The 26,241-nt window shown below is 39.0% G+C and overlaps 1 protein-coding gene across 9 annotated transcripts in view; it reads right to left on the bottom strand.

Annotated features, from left to right (window-relative positions):
• Positions 1 to 19,738: 19,738 nt before the first annotated feature.
• The window catches only part of ZNF660 (zinc finger protein 660), a 32,465-nt gene continuing 25,962 nt past the window's right edge, over positions 19,739 to 26,241 (bottom strand). For 8 of the 9 annotated variants that reach the window (XM_047874994.1, XM_047874992.1, XM_047874997.1 and 5 more), the window contains one exon: positions 19,739 to 25,001. In XM_047874994.1, coding sequence (XP_047730950.1) covers positions 23,828 to 24,823 — 996 coding nt within the window. In that variant the 5' untranslated portion in view covers positions 24,824 to 25,001 and the 3' untranslated portion in view covers positions 19,739 to 23,827. The remainder of the gene's footprint in view (positions 25,002 to 26,241) is intronic. The other variant, XM_047875001.1, reaches the window with a different exon arrangement.

The raw sequence follows: 26,241 nt of genomic DNA on the forward strand, positions 1-26,241 counted from the left end.
CTCTCTGGCAAGCCATATCTCTATGATTCGTTTTCGCCAGAGTAGAAGAGGCCGGCCGAGCTTCCGGGCGCTTGGGTTTCCATTACTCCGAACGAACTGATGGAGGCTGTTGCATCCCACACGTAAAGGATGCGACGATGAATAATTTGGCCCAGGCCCTCGGGACACTTGTTGGCTCCTAAAGGAGCTGAACCTACTCTCTTAGCTTATACCACCTGGACTTGTATAAAGAAGCTCATAGCTCTTGAAATACACTGTGCTTTGGAGAGACCCAAAAGCGGTAGTCCTGAAATCAATCTAGTGTCTCCTAGCCTTAGAAATGACTGGGGAGGGGCTCCAGGGTGGCTCAGTCGGTTAAGCGTCAGACTTCGGCTCAGGTAATGATCTCGGAGTTCATGGGTTCCAGGCCAGAGTGGGGCTCTGTGCTGACAGCTCAGAGCCTGAAGCTGGCTTTGAATTCTGTGTCTCCCTCTCTCTGTGCCCCTCTCCCGCTTGCACTCTCCCTCTCAAAAATAAACATTAAAGAGGCACCTGGGTGGCTCAGTCCGTTAAGCGTCTGACTTCAGCTCAGGTCACGATCTCATGGTCCGTGAGTTCGAGCCCCGCATCGGGCTCTGTGCTGATGGCTCGGAGTCTGAAGCCTGCTTCCGATTCTGTGTCTCCCTCTCTCTCTGCCCCTCCCGTTCATGCTCTGTCTCTCTCTGTCTCAAAAATAAATAAAAACGTTAAAAAAATTAAAAAAATAAATAAATAAACATTAAAAAAATTAAAAAAAAAAAAAGTGGCTGGGGAGCAGAACAAAATGTAACTCGGGCGCTTCCCAGTCCAAGGGATTGTGCAGATACTTTTGGGTACTAAAAAATGTTAGTAGTTACTACACAGATGAAGAGATTATTTCTACATACTAAATTATTTGAGTCAGGTATTAAAAGCACCTTCTGCTTGTGACCTGCAGTATATGCCATCTGTTCTCTATATACCATAATCACTTTGGCCTACCTGTGAATTTTGTGCAACTCTTGAGGAATGGTTCTATCCATCTTAACATTCTTCCATCTCCAGTGGGCACCATGACATCTCCGGTTATTTTGCCTCAGGGCTTTCTCTTCCAGCCCGTTTCAGGTACTGCCTGGAAGAAGTGGTGAGAATAACAGCCCCAAGGGCAACCCAGAAGAATGACAAATAAGAATTGGTGCATAAATACCCAAGCTTCCTGTGCTTTGACAAAAAAACTCTCAGCTATGTCCCACATGGGTTCTTAGGGGGCCCCAAGTGAGATTGAGCCTTAGTTGCTCAGACTGGAACCACTCAATATCTCACACTTTATTGGCTTTTCCTCTATTGTCTGTCTTATTCTCCCTGCTTCTCTCTTCTGCTTCTTGGGATCACCCCCCCCCCCCCCCCCAGTTATCTACCTATCCCTAAGTCCTTATCTCAAGTTATGCTATTGGAGAAACCTAAACTTATAATCAACAATTTAGATTCAAATAAAAATGTGCCTTCATCAATGCCCAATTTTGTGAAAACCCATGTATCAGTCTGGCTGGAGACTAATTATCTTGTTCCAGAGGATCCAGGAGCTAATTCTTTAACTTCTAGGTTAGATAGGACTTTTATAGGGACATGGATTAGCAAGCTTTAACACATCTCATCCTCCTGAATGGTACAGTAATGAGGAAAAGAAAGCATCCCTGGTTAAAGAGGGGTCTATGGTTAAATTTCTTACCACATGGAAAGGGATCCAAGCCCAACTAGCTAGAAGAGACTATGAGAAACAGGTCCTCATGGAGAATGTACCTTGATGGATGACAGTCTGGGAGCCTCAACAACAAAAATAAATGAATCTTTACCCTAGTGTTTCATTGTGAATGTAACTCAGTTGCTTCCTGTATATCTGTTTTCTCTCTACTTTTTCCACTGCTGCTCAGCTGTGAAGAAGAATCATCTGTCCCCCTTATAGCTTCTTCATTTTAGTTTCTGTTCTCTCATACTTTATTTGCTGTGGCTCCTAATGCTCTTTCCATACTTCATTTCATCTTCAGTTCCTGCTTTTAACTGCCTTATTTTTGTCCTGTTTCCAATTGAAAATTTCCATAGAGAGGTATTCCAGTTGGATCAGCCATTAAATATCATCTCTGTTTGGGCAGAGCGTTTGCCCCACCCAAGTCATAGCAGAGGTTGATAATTAACCTAGAGATAAGCTTCACATGGGTCAAGTGCCTGACCCTGGTCCAATCACCTGTAGAACATTATGGACTAAGTAGCGTCACTTGGAACAAAATATGGTTACCTCAGCTTCCCTCTCAACCAAAACTGGATCAGGGAAGCCTCCTGGAAGATGATTTTGGCAAGGCAGGTTCTGTGATTGACTAGGCTAGGACAGTAGTCAACTATGGAAAAGGTGGGCTTAAAAGTCAGGAACTCTGACATCTTCAACGTCTCATATACTAAAATGGCATGATAGTTTGTGGCCCTGGTTACAACTTGATTGAAAGTCATCAACATTTTCATGTTTAGCAATCATGATCATGATTATTCCGTCTTCTCCCATATTTGATTTGAGGTGCTTGCCACCTCTTTGTCTCCTCAACATCTTCTCCACGAGCCATGGTACCAAACAATGTGATGGTTGGAAAGGACCTTAGAGTTAATCATTTTACTAAGGATCTTACTTCTGTAAGATCATACCACAAAGTTGTCTGCTTTTCAACTGCCCTTCTAACTTGACTATGATGGTTCACCATTTGTCTGTCCTGGTATCTCTTCTACTCTCCTGAATTTATCAACTTCCTCTTCTCTATTTTTTTTCTGTCCCTGAAGAAAAAAAAATGAGCTATTTCCAATTTCCCCTCCTGTTTTCAATGTGTCACCTCATTCCTTACCCATATGTGAAGGGTTTTGTTGTTTTGTTTTTGTTTTGAGGTATAGGTTTCTTAGAGATTCTGTTTCAACCACAGGAAAATAAACTAGTAAAATCAGTTTTCTTCTTTATTTTGGCAGACGATAAGAACAGGGATGCAGAGTTCAGAGTTGACTCCAAAGAAGGAAATTTCTAAAAGGTCAGAATCATCGAATGGGACATCAGGAGGATCCTATGTGGTGGTTCCTGAGGGATCAGAAGCTATAGGCCTGTAAAGATACTTCAGAGGAACTAAAAGGCCAACCCTCACATGGAGAAGGAGTAAATTGGAAAGTGATTTCTTGGGAGTAATAAACAAGGAATGTTTAAAACACACAAAAAAGATGGATATGCTGAACATAAGGAACATCCTAATATGTCCTTCTGAACATCAAGGAGTTCTGAAGGAACAGAAATTCTATCAATGTGGTAAATGTGGCAGATCTGTCAATCAGAGCTCATCCCTCAATGGGCATCAGAGAATCCACACTGGAGAGAAGCCTTAAGAGTGTAATGAGTGTGGTAAAACCGTCAGGCAGAATTTTCCATCCAATGTATATTTTATCTCAGACATTATAATTTTAGAGGTTCAATTTGGGTGGTTTTATTTCTTCCATGTCTGAAAGTTCAATCTTTCCTCTAAGTTTTTGATTATGTGATATATAGTTATAATAATTGTTTTAATATCCTTGTTGGTTAATTCTAATATCTATATCAGTTCTGGGTCAGTTTTGATTGACTGATCGTGTATATCTATAAATCCAGGTTGTAATTCCTGTTTGTTTGCATGCCTGATAGTAAGTGTATGCCAGATATTTTGATTTTTACTTTGTTGGGGTCTGGATATATTTTGTTCCTATGAATATTCTTGAGCTTTTTTTAGAGAGTTATACAGGTAATTACATTATGGTCAGAGAACATGCTTTGCATTCTTTCAATCCTTTTAAAAGTACTGAGGTTTGTTTTATCATCTACTATATGGTCTATCCTGGAGAATATTCCATATGCACTTGAGAGAAATTTATATTATGCTGTTCTTAGGTTCAGTGTCCTAGAGATGTACATTAGGTCTCTTTGGTTAAAAGTGTTCAAGTCCTCTATTTCTTTGTTAATCTCTGATTTTTCTATTTTTTTTTAATTTTTAATGTTTACTTATTTTTGAGAGAGAGAGAGAAAGCATGAGCAGGGGTAGGGCAGAGATAGAGGGAGAGAAAAAGAGAATCCCAAGCAGGCTCCACACTGTCAGCCGAATGCAGGGCTCGAACTCACGAACCATGAGATCATGACCTGAGCCAAAACGAAGAGTTGGACACTTAACCAACTGAGCCACCCAGGCAACCCTAATTTACCTATCTATTCTTGAAAATAGGGTATTGATGTTTCCAACTATTGTTAAAATGTCTATTTCTCCTTTCATTCCTGTCGTTTTTTTCCTTCATATATTTTGGGGGTCTTTTTTTAAGTTTGTTTGTTTGTTTATTTATTTATTTTGAGAGAGAGAGAGAGAGAGAGAGAGAGAGAGAGAGAGCGAGCACATAAGCAGGGGAGGGCCAGAGAGAGAGGGAGAGAGAATCCTAAGTAGGCCCACACTGTCAGCACAGAGCCCAATGCAGGGCTTGAACTCATCAACTGTGAGATTATAGACTGAGTCAAAACCAAGAGTCAGATGCTCAACCAACTTGGCCACCCAGGCATCCCTGGGGTGTTTGATTAGATGCATATATAATCGTTTCATCTTCCTGATGGATTAACTCATCCCATTTCATATCATTATGAGATGTACCTCTTTATTGCTAATGACTTTTTTCCTGTTTCAAAATCTATTTTGTCTGATATTATTATAACCATTCCATCTTTGTTATGGTTGCTGTTTGCATGATATATCTTTTTCTATCCTTTTACTTTAAAAAAATATTTATTTACTTTGAGAGAGAGAGTGTGAGCAGGGGAGGGGAAGACAGAGAGAGGAAGAGAGAGAATCCCAAGCAGGCTCTGTGCTACTAGTGTGGAGCCTGACTGAGGGCTCAATCCCACCAACCATGAGATCATGACCTGGGCTGAAATCAAGAGTCAGACACTTAACCAACTGTGCCACCCAGGCACCCCTATCCTTTTACTTTTGATCTATTTGTATCTTTGAAACTAAAGTGTGTCTCCTATAGAAATATATAGTTGTATGTTGTTTCTTTATCCGGTCTGAGCATCTCTGCTTTTTATTTGATTTCTTAACCCATTCACATTTAATGTGATTATTGGTGTAGTTTGATTTATGTTTGCCATTTTACCTTTTGTTTTTCATACATCTCATGCCTTGTCCTCCTTTACTTCTTTCTTTTGCATTAAGTGAATATTCTAATATAATATGTTAATTCCTTTAATGATTTTTTTCACTGTATTTTTTACATTATTACTTAGTTGTTGTTCTTAATATATATCTTAAGTGATGAGAATCTAATTCAGATTTATACTAACTTCCAGTGAGATACAAAACTGTGTAGTTCCCGCATATCTCTCTTTTCTTTCCCCCATTTTTGTGCTATTATTATTATAATTATACCCTTATGTAATTTTATGTCTTTTAAAGAAGCTGAAGGACAGCAAGTATGTCTTATGGATCCTCCCAGGGTGGGTAAGTGTTGCATCCACACAAGTCCTGAAACAGAATGCTACGGCACCAGTGACAGTCACAGCAAAATTTATTGCAACGAAAGGCAAGGTCGACCAATCGGGCTGACGCTCTTGATCAGAGTGTGGCCTCGAACAGCCTAACAGCCGGGTACGGAGTTTTTATAGTCAACCACATCATCTTGTCATCACCTGGGAGCAGAACAAAGAAATAGTTCCCAGATGGGGGTGGAAACAGTTCTTCCACCGCAACCAGTTGACCTCCTTGACCCTGCCTCTGGGGCCACTTTTAAAACAAGGCTGTTATCTCTTAGCCTACAGTGTCAAAACAAAGCTGTTATTTCTCAAGGCTACAGGTTAGCCCTACACTACAATTTAACCCTTACAGTGAGTACATCTTAAATGAAAAATTCACTCTGAACATTGCAATCTCTCTAAGCCTTTAAATTCCTTTCCTCTAGTGGCACCTCAGTCAGTTAAGTATCCAACTCGTTTTTGTTTTGTTTTGTTGTTTGGGTTTTTTTTTTATGTTTATTTTTGAAAGAGTGCACGTGCACATGAGAGAGAGAGAGAGAGCGCGCAGTGGAGGGGCACACAGAGAGGGAGACAGAGGATCTGAAACAGGGTTCTTGCTGTCAGCCCAGAGCCCGACGTGGTGAAATCATGACCCCAAGCAGAAGTCAGACGCTTAACCAACTGAGCCACCCAGGTGCCCCAAGCATCCAACTCTTGATATCAGCTCATGTCTTGATCTCAGGGTTGTGAGTTCCAGCCCCACATTGGGTTCCATGCGGAGTTGGAGACTACATTTAAAAAAAAAAAATCCTTTCTCTAAATTAAACAAAGGGAGATTGGGAATTTCCAATTCACTCCCAGGGGGCTATCTTTTGGTTTGTGTTTCAGCCAGTCAATCAAACAAACTCCCAGAGTTTACCAATTCAAATGCTAAACTCTTCTAGAAATAACTTCACAGACACACCCAGAAATAATATCTTATCAACTATATGGTATCTCTTAGCCTAGTCAAGTTCAATATAAAGTTAACCATCACAACAGTTTATCCCTTTAATTGATGTGGAATCTCATCTAATTAACATCATCTCATTCAATCCTGATACAGGTACTTTCTGTCTTCTTTTCATCTTTACTAAGTCTTATAAATTTTATTGATATTTCTGAAATAACTACTTTGGAGGCCACCTGGGTGGCTCAGTTAGTTAAGCATCTGACTTTTGATTTTGGCTCAGGTCATGATATCATGGTTGTGAGATCCAGCCCTGCATTGGGCTCTGCACTGACAGTGCACAGAAACTGCTTAGGATTTTGCTGCTCTCTCCTCTCTCTCTGCCCCTCCCCTCTTTGCACGCTCTCTCTCTCTCAAAATGAATGAACTAAACTAAACTAAAATAACCACTTTGGGTTTCATTGATTTTCTCTATACTTTTCCTGTTTGTTTTCTAGTTTTCCACTTTGACCATATTATTTCATTTCTTCCTATTTTGACCCTCATTTGCTCTTCTGATTCTAGTTTCTTAAACTTTCCTCTTTTTTAAAAAAATTTTTTTAACGTTGATTTATTTTTGAGACAGAGAGAGACAGAGAATGAATGGGGGAGGGTCAGGGAGAGAGGGAGATACAGAATCTGAAACAGGCTCCAGGCTGTGACTGTCAGCACAGAGCCCGACGCGGGGCTCAAACTCATGGACCGAGAGATCATGACCTGAGCCAAAGTTGGATGCTTAACCGACTGAGCCACCCAGGCACCCCTCCTCCTTTCTAATATACACATTTAGTGCTATAATTTCCCTCTAAATACTGCTTTAACAACTCTCCATAAATTTTGATTTTCTGAGTCAATTCAAAATACTTTCTAATATACTTTTTATATTATGTTTGAAATAAAGATTTCATTTTTTATTTAAAAGTGTGTTTAGTTTCAATATTTGAGGATTTACAGGGGTCTTGCTATTATTGATTCAATTTTAATTCCATTGTGGTATGTTCTGTTGTTGCTGGCTGGAGTGTTCTTTAAGTGTCCGTTGGTCACTTGGTTGGTAGTATCGTTCAAATTTTCTTTATCTTTGTTTTCTCTCTACTTATTCAATCATCTATTGAGAGAGATGTGTTGAAATCAACTATGCATGTGGGTTTGCCTATTTCTACTTACAGCTGGATCAGTTTACACTTCATGTATGTTAAAACTGTTTTTAGGTGTATAAATGGTTAAGATCATGTCTTCTTGATGAACTGACCCCTTTTCATTAGGAAATGACCTATTTGTGTATAAACCATACATTTTATTAACTCATTATGATAGCATGGAAAAAACTAACTTCATTAACTTGTTTTGGATTTACATGGAATAATCTTTATGAGCACTTTATTTTATAATTTTTTAATGTTTACTTATTTTTGAGAGAGAGAGCCAGAGCTTGAGTGGGGGAGGGGCAGAGAGAGGGAGACACAGGATCCAAACCAGACTCCAGTCTCCAAGCTGTCAACACAGAGCCCAATATGGGACTCAAACTCACGGACTTCCAGATCATGACCTGAGTCGAAGTCGGACGCTTAACCGACTGAGCCACCCAGGCACCCCAAATGACCACTATAGATACCAAAAACTTTCCATTACCAAATAACATTTTTTGTGGTTAATTCTATGTATGTATTCATTTATTTTTTTAATTTACATCCAAGTTAGTTAGCATACAGTGCAATAATAATTTCAGGAGTAGATTCCAGTGATTTATCGCCTATGTGTAACACCCAGTGCTCATCCCAATAAGTGTCTTCCTTAATGCCCCTTATCTATTTAGCCCATCTGCCCATCTGTTCTCTCTGTATTTAAGAGTCTCTTATACTTTGTCCCCCTCCTTGATTTTATATTATTTTTGCTTCCCTTCCCTTATGTTCATCTGTTTTGTATCTTAAAGTCCTCATATGAGTGAAGTCATGTGATATTTATCTTTCAATGACAGACTGATTTCACTTAGCATAATACCTTCTAGTTCCATCCATGTAGTTGCAAATGGCAAGATTTCATTCTTTTTGATTCCCGAGTAATACTTCATTGTATATACATATACCACATCTTCTTTAACCATTCATCTGTTGATGGACATTTGGGCTCTTTCCATACTTTGGCTATTGTTGATAGTGCTGCTATAAACATTGCGGTGCATGTGCCCCTTTGAAACAGCACATCTATATCCCTGGGATAAATAAATACTTGTGCAATTGCTGGGTCATAGGTTAGTTTTATTTTTAAGTTTTTGAGCAATCTCCATGCTGTTTCCCAGTGGCTGCACCAGTTTGCATTCCCACCAGCAGTTTAAAGAGATCCTCTTTCTCTGCATCCTCACCAACATCTGTTGCTGCCTGAGTTGTTAATTTTAGCCATACTGACTTGTATCAGGTGGTATCTCATTGTGGTTTTAATTTGTATTTCCCTGATGATGAGTGATGTTTTAATTTGTATTTCCCTGATGTTGAGCATTTTTTCATGTGTCTGTTCACCTACTGGATATTTTGTTTGGAGAAGTGTCTATTCGTGTCTTTTGCCCAATTCTACACTGGGTTAATTTGGTTTTTGGGTGTTGAGTTTGGTAAGTTCTTTCTAGATTTTGTATACTAACCCTTTATCTGATATGTCATTTGCAAATATCTTCTCCCATTCCATCGGTTGCCTTTTAGTTTTGCTGATTGTTTCCTTCACTGTGCAGAAGCTTTTTATCTTGATGAGATCTCAATAGTTCATTTTTGCTTTTGTTTCCTTTGCCTCTGGAGATGTGTTCAGTAAGAAGTCGCTGCAGCTGAAGCCAAAGTGGTTTTTGTCTGCTTTCTCCTCTAGGATTTTGATGGCTTCCTGTCTTACATTTAGGTCTTTCATCCATTTTGAGTTTATTTTTGTGTATGGTGTAAGAAAATGGTCCAGGTTCATTTTTCTGCATGTCGCTGTCCAGTTTTCCCAGCACGATTTGCTGAAGAGATTGTTTTCATTCCATTGGATATTCTTCCCTGCTTTGTCAAAGATTAGTTGGCCATACTTTTCTGCGTCCATTTCTAGGTTCTATATTCTGTTCCACTGATTTGAATGTCTGTTCTTGTGCCAGTACCATACTGTCTTGATGATTACAGCTTTGTAACACATCTTGAAGTCTGGGATTGTGATGTCTCCAGCTTTGGTTTTCTTTTTCTGGATTGCTTTGGCTCTCGGGGTCTTTTCTGGTTCCATACAAATTTCAGGATTGTTAGTTCTAGCTCTGTGAAGAATGCTGGTGTTATTTTGATAGGGATTGCATTGAATATGTAGATTGCTTTGGGTAGTATCGACATTTTAACAATATTTGTTCTTCCAATTCATGACTTTGGAATATTTTTCCATTTTTGTGTGTCTTCTTCAATTTCTTTCATACACTTTCTATAGTTTCCAGTGTATAGATTTTTCACCTCTTTGGTTAGGCTTATTCCTAGGTATTTTATGGGTTTGGGTGCAATTGTAAATGAGATCAATTCCTTGATTTCTCTGTGACTTCATTATTGATATATAGGAATGCAACTGACCTCTGTGCATTGATTTTATATCCTGCAACTGTTGAATTCATGGATCAGCTCTAGCAGATTTTTGGTGGAATCTTTTGGGTTTTCCATATAGAGTATCATGTCATCTGCGAAGAGTGGAAGTTTGACCTCCTCCTGACTGATTTGGATGCCTTTTATTTCTTTGTGTTGTCTGATTGCTGAGGCTAGGACTTCCAATACTATGTTAAATAACAATGGCGAGAGTGGACATCCCTGTCGTGTTCCTGACCTTAAGGTGAAAGCTCCCAGTTTTTCCCCATTGAGGATGATATTAGGTTGGGTCTTTCATATATGGCTTTTATTATCTCGAGGTATGATCCTTCTATCCCTACTTTCTTAAGGGTTTTTATCAAGAAAGGATGCTGTATTTTGTCAAATGCTTTCTCTGCATCTATTGAGAGGATCATGTGGTTCTTGTCCTTTCTTTTATTCACGTGATGTATCACATTGATTGTTTTGCAGATGTTGAACCAGCCCTGCATCCCAGGTATAAATCCCACTTGGTCATGGTGAGTAATTATTTCAATGTATTGTTGGATCCGGTTGGTTAGTATCTTGTTGAGGATTTTTGGATTCATGTTCATCAGGAAAATTGGTCTATAGTTCTCCTTTTTAGTGGGGTCTTTGGTTTTGGAATCAAGGTAATGCTGGCTTCATGGAATGGGTTTGGAAGTTTTCCTTCCATTTCTATTTTTTGGAACAGCTTCAAAAGAATAGATGTTAACTCTTCCTTAAATATTTGGTAGAATTCCCCTAGAAAGTGATCTGGCCCTGGACACTTGTTTTTTTGGGAGATTTTGGATTACTAATTTGGTTTACTGGTTATGGGTCTGTTCAAATTTTCTATTTCTTCCTGTGTCAGTTTTGGTAGTTTATATGTTTCTAGGAATCCATCCATTTCTTCCAGATTGCCCAATTTATTGGTGTATAATTGCTCATAATATTCTATTATTATTGTTTGTATTTCAGCAGTGTTAGTTGTGATCTCTCCTCTTTCATTCTTGATTTTATTTGGGTCCTTTACTTTTTCTTTTTGATCAAACTGGCTAGGAGTTTATCAATCTTGTTAATTCTTTCAAAGAACTAGCTCCTGGTTTCATTGATCTGTTCTACTGTTTTTGTTTTTTGCTTTTTTTGTTTTGTTTTTGTTTTTCTTTGTTTTGGTTTGTTTTGGGTTCTATAGCATTGATTTATGCTCTAATCTTTCATTTCCCATCTTCTGCTGGTTTTGGGTTTTATTTGCTGTTCTTTTTCTAGCTCTTTAAGGTGTAAGGTTGGGTTGCGTATCTCAGACCTTCCTTCCTTCCTAGGAAGGCCTATATACTTCCCTTTTATGGGATTGCTATATACTTTCCCTTTATGACTACCTTTGCTGCCTTCCAGAGGTTTGGGGCTGTAGTATTATTATTTTCTTCGGTTTTCATGTACTGTTTAATTTCCTCTTTATCTTCTACGTTACCCTCATCCGTTTTTTTTTTTTGTTTGTTTTTTGTTTTTTTGTTTTTTTGTTTTTTTTTTACCCCATTCATTCTTTAGTGGGATGTTCTTTAGTCTTCAGGTATTTGTTGTCTTCCCAAATTTTTTCTTGTGGTTGATTTCAAGTTTCATGGCATGGTGGTCTGAAAATATGCACGGTATGATCTTGATCTTTTTGGGCTTGTTGAGGGCTGATTTGTTTACCAGTATGTGATCTATTCTGGAGACTCTTCTATGTGCACGTGAGAAGAATGTGCATTCTGCTGCTTTAGGATGAAATGTTTTGAATGTATCTGTTAAGTCCATCTGGTCCAGGGTGTCATTCAAAGCCATTGTTTCCTTGTTTATTTTCTGTTTAAATTATCTATTGTTGTAAGTGGGGTGTTGAAGTCCCCTATGATTATGGTATTATTATCAATGAATTTCTGTATTTTTGTGATTAACTGATTTATATATTTGGGTTATTCCACGTTTGGAGTGTAAATGTTTACAATTGTTAGATCTTCTTGGTGGTGAAACCCTTAATTATGATATAATGCCCTTCTTCATTTCTTGTTACAGTGTTTATTTCCAGTAATTACTCAATCTAGTTATAAAATCTAGATCACCTGATATGAATATGGCTGCTCCAGCTTTCTTTTGGCACCATTAGCATGATAGATGATTCTGCAGAGCTTGAACTGGTAAACCACGAGATCATGACCTGAGCAGAAGTCAGACACCCAACCGGCTGAGGCACGCAGGTGCCCCTGCCCTATGTCTTTTGATTGGAGCATTTAGTTCATTGACATTTAGAGTGAGTACTGAAAGATACTAATTTATTGCTATTAGGTTGCCTGTAGAGTTGGAGTTTCTGGTGGTCTCTGGTCCTTTCTAGTGTTTTTTTGTTTTTTTTTTTGGTCTTTTTGGTCTTTTTTGTTTGGTATTTTTTGTTTGGTTTTGGTCTTTTTTGTTTGGTTTGGTTTGGTTTGGTTTGGTTTTCATCTTTTCTCCCCTCAGAGAGTCCCCCTTAAAATTTCTTGTAGGGCTGGTTTAGTGGTCATGAACTCCTTCAGTTTTGTTTGCTGGGAAAATTTTATCTCTCCTTCTATTTTGAATGACAGCCTTGCTGGATAAAGAATTCTTGGTTGCATATTTTTCTGATTCAGCAGATTGAATACATCCTGCCACTCTTTTCTGGTCTGCCAAGTTTCTGTGCATAGGTATGATGCAAATCCAATCTGTCTTTCCTTGTAGGTTATGGACTCTTTTTCCTTTTTGCTTTCATAATTCTTTCCTTGTCTGTGTACTTTGTGAATTTGACTATGATATGCTTTGTTGATGGTCAGTGTTTGTTGAATCTAATGGAAGTTCTCTGTGCTTCCTGGATTTTTATGTCTGTATCTTTCCCCAGGTAGGAAAATTTTCTGCTATGATTTGCTCACATAAACCTTCTACCCTTTTTTCTCTTTCTTCATCTTCTGGGACCCCTATGATTCAGATGTTATTCCTTTAAAAAAATTTTTTTTTCAACGTTTATTTATTTTTGGGACAGAGAGAGACAGAGCATGAACGGGGGAGGGGCAGAGAGAGAGGGAGACACAGAATCAGAAACAGGCTCCAGGCTCTGAGCCATCAGCCCAGAGCCTGATGCGGGGCTCGAACTCACGGACTGCGAGATCGTGACCTGGCTGAAGTCGGCGCTTAACTGACTACGCCACCCAGGCGCCCCAATGTTATTCCTTTTTAATGAGTCACTGAGTTCTCTAATTCTTATATCATCCTCCTTTGCCTTGCTTTCTTTCTTTTTTTTCTACTTCATTAGTATCCATAATTTTTTCTTCTATATTGCTGATTCGCTGCTCTGCTTCATCAATCCTTGCAGCCATGGCAGCCATTTGATATTACATCTCAGTTATAGCATTTTTAATTTTGTCCTGACTAGATTTTACTTCTTTTATCTCTGCAGAAAGGGGTTCTATGCTTTTTTCAACCTCAGCTAGTATTCTTATTATCATGATTCTAAATTCTGGTTCACACATCTTGCCTGTATGTGTTGATTAAGTCCCTGGCTGTCATTCTTCCTGTTCTTTCTTTTGGGGTGAATTCCTTAGTTTTGTCATTTTGAAGGAAGAAAAAGAATTAATAAAATAAAAAAATAACTAAAAAATTAAAAATTATAAACAACACAAAAAATCAAATAAAGGGTGCTAGATCCTAGGTGTTTTTTGGTCTGGTTGTTGAAAGAAGTTTGGTAGAATACAGAAAAAAAGGGAATAGAAAAAAAGAATAAAAGGAGGGAAGTGAAATTGTTTGAAAAAATTTAAAAATGAATACAATAAAATAGAATAAAAATAAGTGATGAAAGTAAAATAGAATTTTAAAAAATTACAAAAAAGTAAAAAATACAGTAGAGAAAATTAAAGAAAAATCTTTTTTATAAAAACGGAAAATAAAAAGTTTTTTTCTTTCTGTATTCAAGAATAAGATAAGAAAAGAAAAAGAAAAAACTTGAATAGGTAGACCAGTAAACAGAATGAAATACGATTGAAATTACATCCAGTTTCCCCTAGAAGTCAAACTATGAAGCACTTTATAGTCTGTAAACTAAGCAGGCAGAGAAATTTCTGGTGTTCCTCTTTAAATTATATCCAGTTTCCCCTAGAAGTCAAACTATGAAGCACGTTATAGCCTATAAACTAAGCAGGCAGAGAAATTTCTGGTGTTCCTCTAGAGCATGGTTGGCCCTGCTGGATGGGACTTGGTGTAATGTCTCCGTTCTCCATTAGATGGCACTGCGTAGTTACTGGGGTGGATCGTTGTGGCATTTGTTGGCATGTATGCGCATGCATGTAAGGGATGAAAATGGAATCACCCAGCTACCCAGTCTCTAGTGTCAGAACTCCATGCTCTCCCCAACTGGCAATCAAGCACCCCTCCTTTGTCTCCGGCTTCCGTCCACTGCCTGCTTCTGTGCTGTCCATGACCAAGCCGTCAGCCTGCCAGGCAGCACCTCCCTCCTGAGTTTTATCTCAGATGGGGCTGTCTTTCCAAACCCCTCACTTCTGAGGGGCCTGCATCTTTGACCCACTCAGACCCTCTGGTTGAGGCCGGGTGGTGACCTGCTCCCAGGAAGGTTTGCATGACTGCACCTTTGCAGATACCTAGAGACTGCAGCTGGGTACCAACCCACCCCTGAAAAAGTTCACGCAATCATGTAGCAGCAGCATTTCATGGACTATGGTAAATCACAATACACATCTGGCACCAGGCTTCACCCTCAACATCCTGGTTCCAACATCAGTGAACATGGCTATACTCTGGGGTCTGCTGAGACTTTTGCCTGTGGGGAGGCTGCACAGTCTCTACCAAATGTCCTCCCAGCAGGGGAGCTGCCTCTCTCTGTGTGGTCCAAGGACCCCTCGGATCTCACTCTGCTCCTAGGGATTTGCCCTTCCCACTGGAGCTCCGCCAGGTATCAAGCTGCGGGGTCTCAGACTCTGCACTCCCCTGTTCATAGAGTCATTAATGGTATTTAAACCCTCTCCTTTCTCTTTTCTCCCTTTCAGTCCCTTGCAGGTGTTTCCACTCTCTCTTTTTCTCCAGCTGCTTTCAAGGGGGTGCTTTTCCTGTACTCTCCCATCTCCCTCCTCTCTGCAAGCAAAAATAGTTCCCTGCCCTCCACAGCCTCTCTCTCCCCCAGTTCACCTCTCCATACTGTGTACCTGCTGAGTTCTGTGGCTCAAGTTGTGCAGATTACTGTGTTAATCCTCAGATCAGTTTTCTAGGTGTGAAAGATGGTTTGGTGTTTACCTAGCTGCATTTCAGGGATGAGAGAGGCAAAAACCAAAACAAACAAAAAAACTTCCATGCCACTCCACCTTCCCAAATAGCTTTTTTTCAATGTAGAATTATATATGCTCATAACATATATAGGATGGAATTAAATTGCAATCAGTCTTATTTAGTTCTTTTCTTTGTTGAACTTTTTTGGGGGGAGGGGGATAACAGGAAGTTAAAAAAAACAAAACAAAACAGTGAGTTCCTGTGTACCTTTCACCCAGTTTCCCCCAGTGGTCACATCTTGCATAACCAGAGCACAACATCACAACCACACAAATTGTATGTTACAATCCACAGAGCTTATTCAGATTTCACCAATTTTGTATATACTAATTTGTGGGCATATGATTCTATGCAACTTTAACTTGTTATTAACTATAACTTTGTTTTGTCATTTTAATGATTGCTTTGGGATTTATAGTATGTATCTTTATGAGTCTACCTTCAAGTGATATTATACCACTTTCTGTATAACAGTGGTTCTCAACTTGTTTAGTAGGGGTTCTCCCCTGGGGGCACTGTCTACACATACAGATATTTTTGAAACAACTGAGGGCATCTAGAAGCCATGGATGCTTGAAACAACTGGCATCTAGAAGCCATGGATGCTGCTAAATGTCCTATAATGCACAGGACAACCTAAAAGTGACTTTTCCAGTCCAAAATGTCAATAAGAGAGAAGCACCTGGCTGGCTCAGTTGGAAGTGTGCAGCTCTTCATCTTGGGATTGTTTGAGCCCCATGTTTGGTGTAGAGATTACTTAAATAAAGTTTAAGAAAATGTAATACAAAGGTTGAAAAATCCATATTTCCATCTGATGTCATTTTTCTTATTCTTGAAGGACTTACTTTAACATTTCTTGTGCAGGTCTGCTACTAATGAGTTCTTTCAGCTTTTTAACGTCTGAAGATGTGTTTTGGTTTGTGTTTGAATAATATATTGACTGGTGTAGAATTCCAGGATGGCAAGTTTTTCTTTCAGTGCTTTAAAGATGTTACTCAATTGTCCTCATGTTTGCATGGAATACAATGAGAAATCTGTTGTAATCCCTATCTTCTTCCTGTGCACATGTGTTTTTTTCCTCTGGCTGTTTTTATAATTTTTCTCTTCTTGACTGGTTTTAAGCAATTTATGATGTACCTTGGAGTAGTTTTCTTCAGATTTATTCTATGGCTTATTTTCTACTGCTGAGGTAAGCCCCTTCGAGTACTTTATCCAATGCACAAAGGAATTGCTTTTTTTCAGTCTGGTTTGTGGGAAGACACTATTCCTGGTCTTGTTTTTGTGCCTAGAAGTGTTCACATAAATCCTATGGAATGCCCCCCCCCCAACCTTAGATGTTTCTTCATTCAGTACTTTGCTGAATATCCTGCAGGGACCATTCACAGATCCCCAAAATTCTGTGTAGTTCTCTCTCCTCCAGTACTATCTTGTGAACCCTACCTGCCTTAGTCTCCTTGGATTCTCAGCTCTCTTCAACTCAACAATTTCACCAGACTTCACCTGGTTCTCTCTCCCTATGTCACTGCCTGTGGACTTTCTTAAGGCAATAAACTGGGGCACATAAGGACTCACCTCACTTGTTTCCATCTACCAGGGATCATTGTTTTTTGTTGCTGAGGTCAATGTCTTAAAAATCATTGTCTCATTGGGTGCCTGGGTGGCTCAGTCAGCTAAGCATCTGACTCTTGATTTCAGCTCAGGTCATGATCTCATGGGATTTAGACCCACATTAGGCTCCTCACTGACAGCATGGAACCTGCTTTGGATTCTCTCTCTCTCTCTCTCTCTCTCTCTCTCTCTGCCTGCCTCTCCCCTGCTCATGCTGGCTCTCTGTCAAAATAAATAAACTTTTAAAAAATTATTGTTTCATATATTTTATCTGGGGTTTTTGTGTCAGGTGAGAATGCAATTCTGGTCCCTATAACTCCAATATGGCCAGAAGAGAGAGTCTCTCCTTTAGTTTTATTCTTGTCTAGGTATTTTCTCATTTTCATTAAGTTTTCTTCTTTAACTCATGAATTATTTAGAAACGCTGTGTTTAAGTCCCAAGTGTACATGGTTTTGTTAATTTCTATTCTAATTGCATTATGACCAGAGTAGAAGACATTTTGTTGAACTGTCTGTATTTCCCTGGATTGTCCCCTTGCCCTCCAGCTCACTAGAGGGGCAGGCTAAAAGTCCTCAACTGTCAGTTCTCTTCAGCAACTATCCTCAGCTAAAGAAATATACCTCACTGAAGATCATGGTTCCCATTAGGATGGTGTGATGGAGCTTGTACTCAGTGATTTGTTGATGAAGGGATACAAGGGCCCAGACCTCTCACCTTAGGTCTGGACCATTCTGAAAGGCCAGCCCAGTCTAAGTCTGAAGGTAATAAGGCAACACAGGTAACTGCATCTGCAACATAGATGACTTCTCCTACTACTAATCTGGTTTTCTCCCCTCTCGCTACTTTCCCCTCTCTCTTCTCCTTCTCTATTGGGTGTTAATTCCAATAACACTCTCCAACAAATTTGCTGCATGTTATTCTTTGTCTATGTATACTTTCTAAAAGGCTCAACCTGTAACAATCACATAACTCATTTTTTAAAAATTTGTTACTTTTTAAATAACTGTTCCATGAATACTTGGAAAAGCACATATCTAATTTTATATTACTTTCTTGGTTTGGTGTTTCCCAAATTTGAACCCTAAATTACCATGAGGACAGACTCATGACTTTTTTGTTTGTTTGATGTTTATTTATTTTTGAGAGAGAGAGATTGAATGTGAGCTGGAGAGGGGCAAAGAGAGAGGGAGACACAGAATCTGAAGCCAGCTCCGAGCTGTCAGCACAGAGCCTGATGCAGGGCTCGAACCCACAAACTGTGAGATTATGACCTGAGCCTAAGTCAGACACTTAACCGACTGAGCCACCCAGGGGCCCCTAGGGAGACTTTTATTTTCCACTTAAAGCCCATGACGAGTCTCACAACTTATGTTTTTCTCTGCTCCTGGTTGATTTTTTTTCATGTTTATTTTTGAGAGAGAGAGAGAGAGAGAGAGAGCATGAGAAGGGTAGGCGCAGACAGAGAGGGAGACACAGAATCTGAAGCAGGTTCCAGGCTCTTGAGCTGTCAGCACAGAGCCTGATGTGGGGCTCAAACTCGTGAACCCCGACACTATGACCTGAGCTAAAGTTGGACACTTAACCCACTGAGCCACCCAGGCACCCCTCTACTCCTGCATGACTTCTAATGCATGCTCTCACTGAGGGTGTACACTTATAAACATCTGGGCTTCCTATGGAAATCTGTGCCAATTCTCCACCTCTTACAACCCCACAGATTCAAATTGCACCCTTAAACCAGATAAAAATCTACATTCCTTGATGTCACCAAACTGCCTCACAGCACCCAAGGTATCATCACCCACTTATTTTTCTGGCTTCCACTCCCTCTTCATTTTAGGTTCTGTGGATTTATCTCACCTTCTTGAAAGCCCTTTAAAAGGATGTTTAAATTTTACCCAGAATTTCTAGGTTTTGTTTTGTAGCCAAAGGGCTTTATGATTATCTGGTTTGTCATACTGTTCTATTATACTTTATACTTTTTAAAGACATGAATCTCTGCTCAATTCTGTGGTAAAACAAACACTGCAAATGTGACAGCATTGTATTTCATACTCAGTAAACTGGTTGCTAATTTGTCATGATCATACAAACATTGGTATATGTCTCAACCATTGTGTAATTTATAGGTTCTTCTGAAGGAAAAATGGACAATCATTATAAAAGTAGTCATGTAAAGAGTCAAGGTTCCTAATGAAAAATGTTTTTCAATTCCCACTGTGAAAGTGTTATTTCCTATAGATTCCTGGACTCTGCTCCAGATTTGGTGGGCCTGGGACACTGATCTGTATGTGTGCTGTTAACTCATGTTAACTCCCGGATTTGGAGTTCACTGGCCTTAGTTTCAGAGACTGGTTACACCTTTTGCATGTCCACAATCCCTGTGGTCAAATTGTGCCATGTGCATTTACACGGTCAGTAGGAGTGGGAACTAGTCAGGTCCTGCATCTGTGTTGTCCAGAAAGGAGTCTGCCATCACCTTTTTACCCCCTCATGAGCCTATTTTCTGGAGCGGAAATGGACTTCAAGGAACATAGCTGGTTTTATACACCCATGTGAGGTCTACATAATAGTACAGATTTGAAACACAGATGAGGCCAGAGAAAGGACACTTTATATTGGCTAGAGAGCTCTCATTTCTGTAATATGAGTATGAAAATAATAAGCTTCATGTTGTGTTTAAATCAGACACAAGTCAAATCACTTCATTCCAAAAACAGATGCTTAGAAAAGCAAACTGAACTGTTTTCTTCCCACTCTGAACAAAGGAAACAACACGAAAAAAAAAAAATCAGTGATATTTAAAACAAGTAAATAACAACAGATTTATTGGAGGAATTATAAGTATGTCCTGCAAAAAGTTTTCTAACATCAGAGGTGATTAAAGACAGTCTAGTTTCTAAAAACAATCTAATAATATGAGCATACTATTTTATTTATATTAAATGGAATTGTTTATATTAAGTGGAAAAATTTTTTAAAAAGGAAGTTTATCACTGAGAATATAGAGCAAACATGAAATTTGGTGTTATGAGATTTAAATGCAACAGAATTGTTCAGTTATTTAAAGCCGTTTTGGGTTTTGATTTTCTTCTCTGTTCCAAGTAAGCCCTGATATAGTATACACCATCAATAAAAAATATCTCTATCCTAGGGAGATTCTCTCCTCTGTATGCAGAATTCTTTATCTTTCACATTTCCCTTTAATCAAGGCTATATAAAATGAAACTTTATTTCCATACTTCCTCAACTAAAAGGAGACACATATATTTCTATTCCACACAAGAGCAATTCTATGCAACTGGGATGTCTGTGGCTAAAAATATCACCTCTTCATATTCCTCAGGAATATTCTGGATACTAAACACATGAGTAAGTATGAGTGCACAGGAAGCCAGTAGGTAATGAAAACAGGGATGGGTAATACACAGTAGTCTAATGATGTATATTTCAAAACAGCTGGGTTTTTTTTTTTTATGGAGAATAGAGAAGAAATGCAGTAAAGACAGGTAAATGGATTGAGGGAGACAAAAACTAACAATTGAGGGGATGCAGAGGAAGCACTGCTATTAAGCAACAACTAGGTTTCCATTAGTACCGGAAGCTGGAAAAAACACAAACAGACCCTGAATCTAGAGTGTATCATGAAAAGGCCTGAAAGTGTGGTAAGAACTTCATAATTAAACTCTGACTGAAATAAACAGCTGACAGTCTTGAAAAAGTCCCTGGAGGAAGGTGGATTATCAGTTCAGATTATATTGCAGAATATTTATCTGAAAGGGTATGGGGACCGCTTATCAACATGTACTCCTGCAGCCTAAGACAAGTATCAGCCTAGAAAATGGGTGAGGGTCTATTCTTGTAGCTTGCCTGGGACAAGAAATGTGAAGATCTGTATTCAGATTGCTGGGTTTGAGATGACACAGTATCCTTCCAGAAGGCATTTACTCTTGAAGATCACAAAAGTCTTTTAAGATGAAAAAGAAAGCCTATTGGACGAAAGAATATCAGGCACTATGACACAGTAATAGGAAAATGTTTTTGGTCAGAGGTTACCTGCTCAGTAACATATAAAAAGCATCAACAACTCTGCTCAGTAATAATTAGTGCTCAAAAAATAACCTCTGACAGGCACACAAGAAGCCAACTGCCTGTTTTCTTAGTTTCGACAGCCAATAGACATTAGTCATGGGGAGTTTCCACATAGGTAATCAGCAGGTGAGGATGGCTGACGTGACAAAAGGCAAAGTATACTAATTACAAACACCTTCTTTAATATTAAAAGGACATGTGACAAGGGAAAAATGATGGAAGGACCCTTACTGCTATAGTAGTGTAACTCACTGCTCCATGTAGGTTACCCTACTCTTGTGTCCGCCCAGACTCTCAGGGAAGTGCCTACCCAATGGTGATACAACAGTTCTATCCCTGGAATGCAGCAAATTCATTCCAGAGCCTCCAAACCTTGCTTTGAATAACTGTGCAAAGAGGGACAATTACATCACATAATTGCACATAAGCCACTATCCTATCAAAATAGGACAAAACCAAACAATCCATTTTCACACAACTATACCCTTCACAACCTTTTGCTTCTTTTTCTCCAGTAATAGAAAGGCAGAAATATATAATCATTAAACTAAATTACAAGGTGCAGAGATAAACCATAAATCAAACTCAGAGGAGATAGATAGCATCTTCCTCATGAAACCATGGGCAAATAACTACCCAGATACAATTACCTTTCACTCAGGAGAATCCCAACTGGCCTCCCACTCATGTACAGAACCACCATGGCAGGCAGAGGTACTTTGGTATAATGAAGAAAGCGTGGACTTAACACTCAGATCTGAGTTCAAATCCTCATTCCAATCACTAACTAGCAGTCACCTAACCTCACTGAGGCTCAATTTTCTTGTACAAATGTTATGGGATAACAATACTTCACTATGTGCATAAGACAAGTGGCATTAGGCTTAGGGATTCACTGCATACAAAGCAAGAGGAGGACCACATTTAAGAATGAGCAGATTCTAAGTATTCCCAGATGGATTTTGAGCTAAGGACTTAAAGGTTTATATATTGGTTGAAAATGGGTTAAGGCCTTCTCAAAGGACCAGACATAAAGAAAGGCAGAGGAAGCTAGCAAGTGCCTGTAGTACTGACTGCATAGCATCCCGCCCTTCTTTTGAGAAAGGTTTTTCTCGGTGATAAAAGGAAGAAAGCAAACAGATCAGAAAACCTCAGTTCCTTTCCTCACTTCCTGACTTTGAAACAGAGTTGTGTGAAGAGAAGAGCTTGTAGCTATAGCCAACATCTTACTACAGGAAGCTCCAAAAATGAAAGCCAATGTGCTGAAAATTACGGAGTTAAGACTTAAGTTTAGTGAATTGCTCAGTTGCCAAACCAAACTTGGAACTGCTTACCTCTAGCCTTCCCCATAAGTAAACAATCAATGTTCTTAAGGTTTTCGCTACTAGTACTTGATACTGTGTTCATTACACCCAAAAATATCCTAAATGCTACCTTACGTAAGGGTTTTCCTGAATCACTCTACGTGTTTAGAAACACTGCTCCAATGTCCCATACTTAAGCTATTTTCATTTACTATGTATGTGCTAGCCTTGTCACACAATACGTGCATTATCTCATTAAATCATCACAACTCTGTGAGATAGGTAGTTATTCCCTTTTTACAGATAAGTTGAAGGCTCAGAGCAGTTAAATGACTTGTCCAAAATTGACAAGCTAGTATGTGGCAAATCTGGGATCAGAACATGTCTCTCATTCCAAAGTCCGTGCTTTTAACTACTAAATTGTACATAACGTGAGAAGGCAGTGTCTTTCCCTAGTTTTAGATTATGCTGACTGCATCTTTACAGGTTAGGAACCTGCAATTTGCAATTTCAGTTTCATAAGAGGACATTTTTTTCTGGTTTTGTAGACATGTTGAAAAAATGAAGCCTCTATTATCTGCAGATCCTTCAACAACTGTGGGAGAGAATATAGTGAATTTTTGCTGTTCTTTTAACCTAACAGTGATTAAGTGGATTATACATCATGTTGACAGCCTGTAAAGTCAGCTTATTCTAAAACTGCAAAAGATCAATAACTAGTGTTTATGACTTAATAAACAGGAAATAGGCTCTAAAAGGAAACGACCTCCTCATGGTTCCACTGCTACTAAGTGCCAGTATTAAGGTGGAATCCCATGAGTTTAGGGTCTATGTTCTACACACCTTCATAACACTGCTGAGTGAAAATGAGCATGTACACTCATTGCAATTAAAAAAATACTGTACTTTCCTGAATATAAAAGTAGTATTCTCATTGTACAAAAGTCTTTAAGAAGCATAGAAAAGTATATGGAAGAAAATAGAATTCGCCTATAATTCTATCACCCAATGGTAATCACTGTTAACATTTTGGTTTGGTATTATTTCATTCTCATTTTTCTCCTATACGTAAATTTTTTTTTTTTTTAATTTGGATCAAACTTGTTTTTTCTTTATCTTCCATTTTATACAAATAATTTCCCCCATGGCATTAAATATTCTTTAAAAATGTTTATAATGGCTGCAAAACCATCATGTGGATAGACCATTATTCATTTAAACCCAGTGTTACTGAAAATCTAGTTCTCTTCCTTCAGTTATATATGATGCTGGCATGAATATCCCTTTGTTAATCTTTGTGTACTTCTGGTAACTTCCCCTGTATGGAGTCTCAGAAATTGAATTAAGGTTGATAATAATGAAAGCCGGTTTTTCCAAAAAGTAGCAGTTAGGCCTACTATCCACAATACATGTCATTTATGAGGTTTCCTTCTCCTCGTTATGTTTTCTCTGGTGTTGAATAAGCTGTGAGCTATAACGGTAGGCTTTCCCACATTCACAACATTTATAGGGTTTCTCCTTAGTGTGGGTTCTCAAATGTAGAATAACTTGAGAAGTCTGTCTGAAGGTTTTTCCACATTCATTACATTCATAGGGTTTCTCACCAGTGTGAACTCTCTGATGATCAATAAGGTTTCGATTAGAAGTAAAAGCTTTCCCACATTCATTACACTTGTAAGGTTTCTCTCTACGGTGAAGTCTCTGATGTTCAGTAAGGGTCTTCCTTAAAATGAAAGCTTTTCCACATTCATCACATTCGTAAGGCTTCTCTCCTGTGTGAATTCTTTGATGGTCCATAATCTTTGTATTAGAGACACATATTTTCCCACACTCCTTACACTTGTAAACTTTTTTTCCTTTGTGCATTCTCTGATGTTGAGTAAGGTTTGAACTACGGCTAAAGGCTTTCCCACACTCGATACAAGTGTAGGGCTTCTCCCCAGTATGAACTCTGTGATGTGAAATAAGACCTGAACTCCGACTAAAGGCTTTCCCACACTCCTTACATTCATAAGTTTTCTCCCCACTATGGATTCCCTGGTGCCGAATGAGGTGTGACTTACCACTGAAAGATTTCCCACATTCACTGCATGTGTAGGGCTTCAGTCCAGTGTGGATTCTCCGATGAACCACAAGGTTGGAGCTATGACTGAAGGCTTTTCCACACTCTTTACACTTATAGGGTTTCTCCCCTGTGTGGATTCTCTCATGTACTGTAAGGTTTGCACTCTGACTAAAGGCTTTCCCACACTCAGTACATACATACTGTCTCTTTCCAGCATGAATTTTCATGTTTGTTGCAGTATCCGAGCACTGACTACCATCTTTTTCAGATTCTTGCCCACTCACTTCTGTAAGTGTTTTATTGTCTTTAACTGTCTTATGTCTGAAGTTTCTGGTCTTTCTCCTCATTTTCTCTTGCCTGAAGCATCACATTGGCCTCTTGAGTCTTCTCTTTCCTTTCAGAGGAGCTTTCTAAATTTTGACTTCCCTGGCAACACCTCTGTGGAGTTCTCTTCAAAGTGTGAGATTCTGACTTTTCAGGAATGATACTTTGGAATCAACACCTCCTCAGTCCCAGTTTCACCATCTGACAGAAGAAAGAGAAATTGCACATATCACCCATTCTCTACACTAGAGGAAGGAGAATTATCCAAAGATAACAAGATGTGGTAGATCACAGGGCCTTACAAGGAAGAGGAAGTGTTCAAAGTCAGAGAGAACTGATTACAAATAAGATGAGAAAAATAAGGGCAGACCCAGAGGCCGAGGTAAAGGCTTAAGGGAAGACAGGACAGGAACCCAACATGTCCAGGATCAGGATCAGCAATGAGTAATATAAAATCCACCCTGGTTTCCTCCTATCTTATACTCTACTCCCAGAATTGGAGTCATCTAACTCCTCATCTGGTCCCTAGACAAAATGAACTGAAAGATCCTTAGTTCACCAGCTCTTCAAAATAGTTTGGCTTTTAGTTCTTGCTGACTGATTCCCCTAATACCAATGATATAGTGACTGGCACAAAACAGATGCTCAAGAATTGTTTCAATGATCAGCAACTGAGATTGTCTTGGGGTATGACTAAGATTTCATCTTTTGCTCTAAGTCCGGGTATGAGTCCCCTATACACATCTCTGTTCTTAAGACCTGTCTTAATAAGGGGTAACACAGTTCTTCCAATACAGAACCTACTGGAGCCTAGTCACACCATAGCCTACTTTGTAGGGATTGCTCTGTAGCTGAATCTAGCCACATGTGCTCATTCCGCTTCTCATCAAGCTACCACTCTGACAAGCTATCACTAAATCTACAGTGTGAAACTCAGAGGCTGAGGGGGGAACAGGATTAACTAAAATATGGCACAGGAAACTCTGATAAGACCTTGCATGATACAATGGTAAAGTATCTAATAGTGGCAAAAGGGTGAAAATAGGAGACGGCACAACCAAAAGGGGCCAATACATGAAACCCATGTCAGGAATGAGCAGGAACTTCCCAAAGAATTTAACATGAAACTTGGGACATACAGGTAATCCGTGCCTATCTCAAATATGGAGAAGATTGGGTCATAAAAGGAAAACAGAAAGATGACTGCATGATACGAACACATAATTAATGTTCCTTTTACTATGTTCCTTTCCAGACTTGTCCATATTTATAGTTATATAATCACAAATATATGGTAGATATAATTTTGTATCCTACTTCTCCAAGTTTTCATATGTAATCTTCCACATTGCTATTTAATCATAAGATCATTTTATGACTATATAATACACTGCCAACTGAATTCATTATCATTTACCTACAATTTTGCTAGTGTCAGACA

Source organism: Prionailurus viverrinus, chromosome C2 (genome assembly GCF_022837055.1).
Source record: "Prionailurus viverrinus isolate Anna chromosome C2, UM_Priviv_1.0, whole genome shotgun sequence".
In the NCBI taxonomy this organism is placed as follows: Eukaryota; Metazoa; Chordata; class Mammalia; order Carnivora; family Felidae; genus Prionailurus; species Prionailurus viverrinus.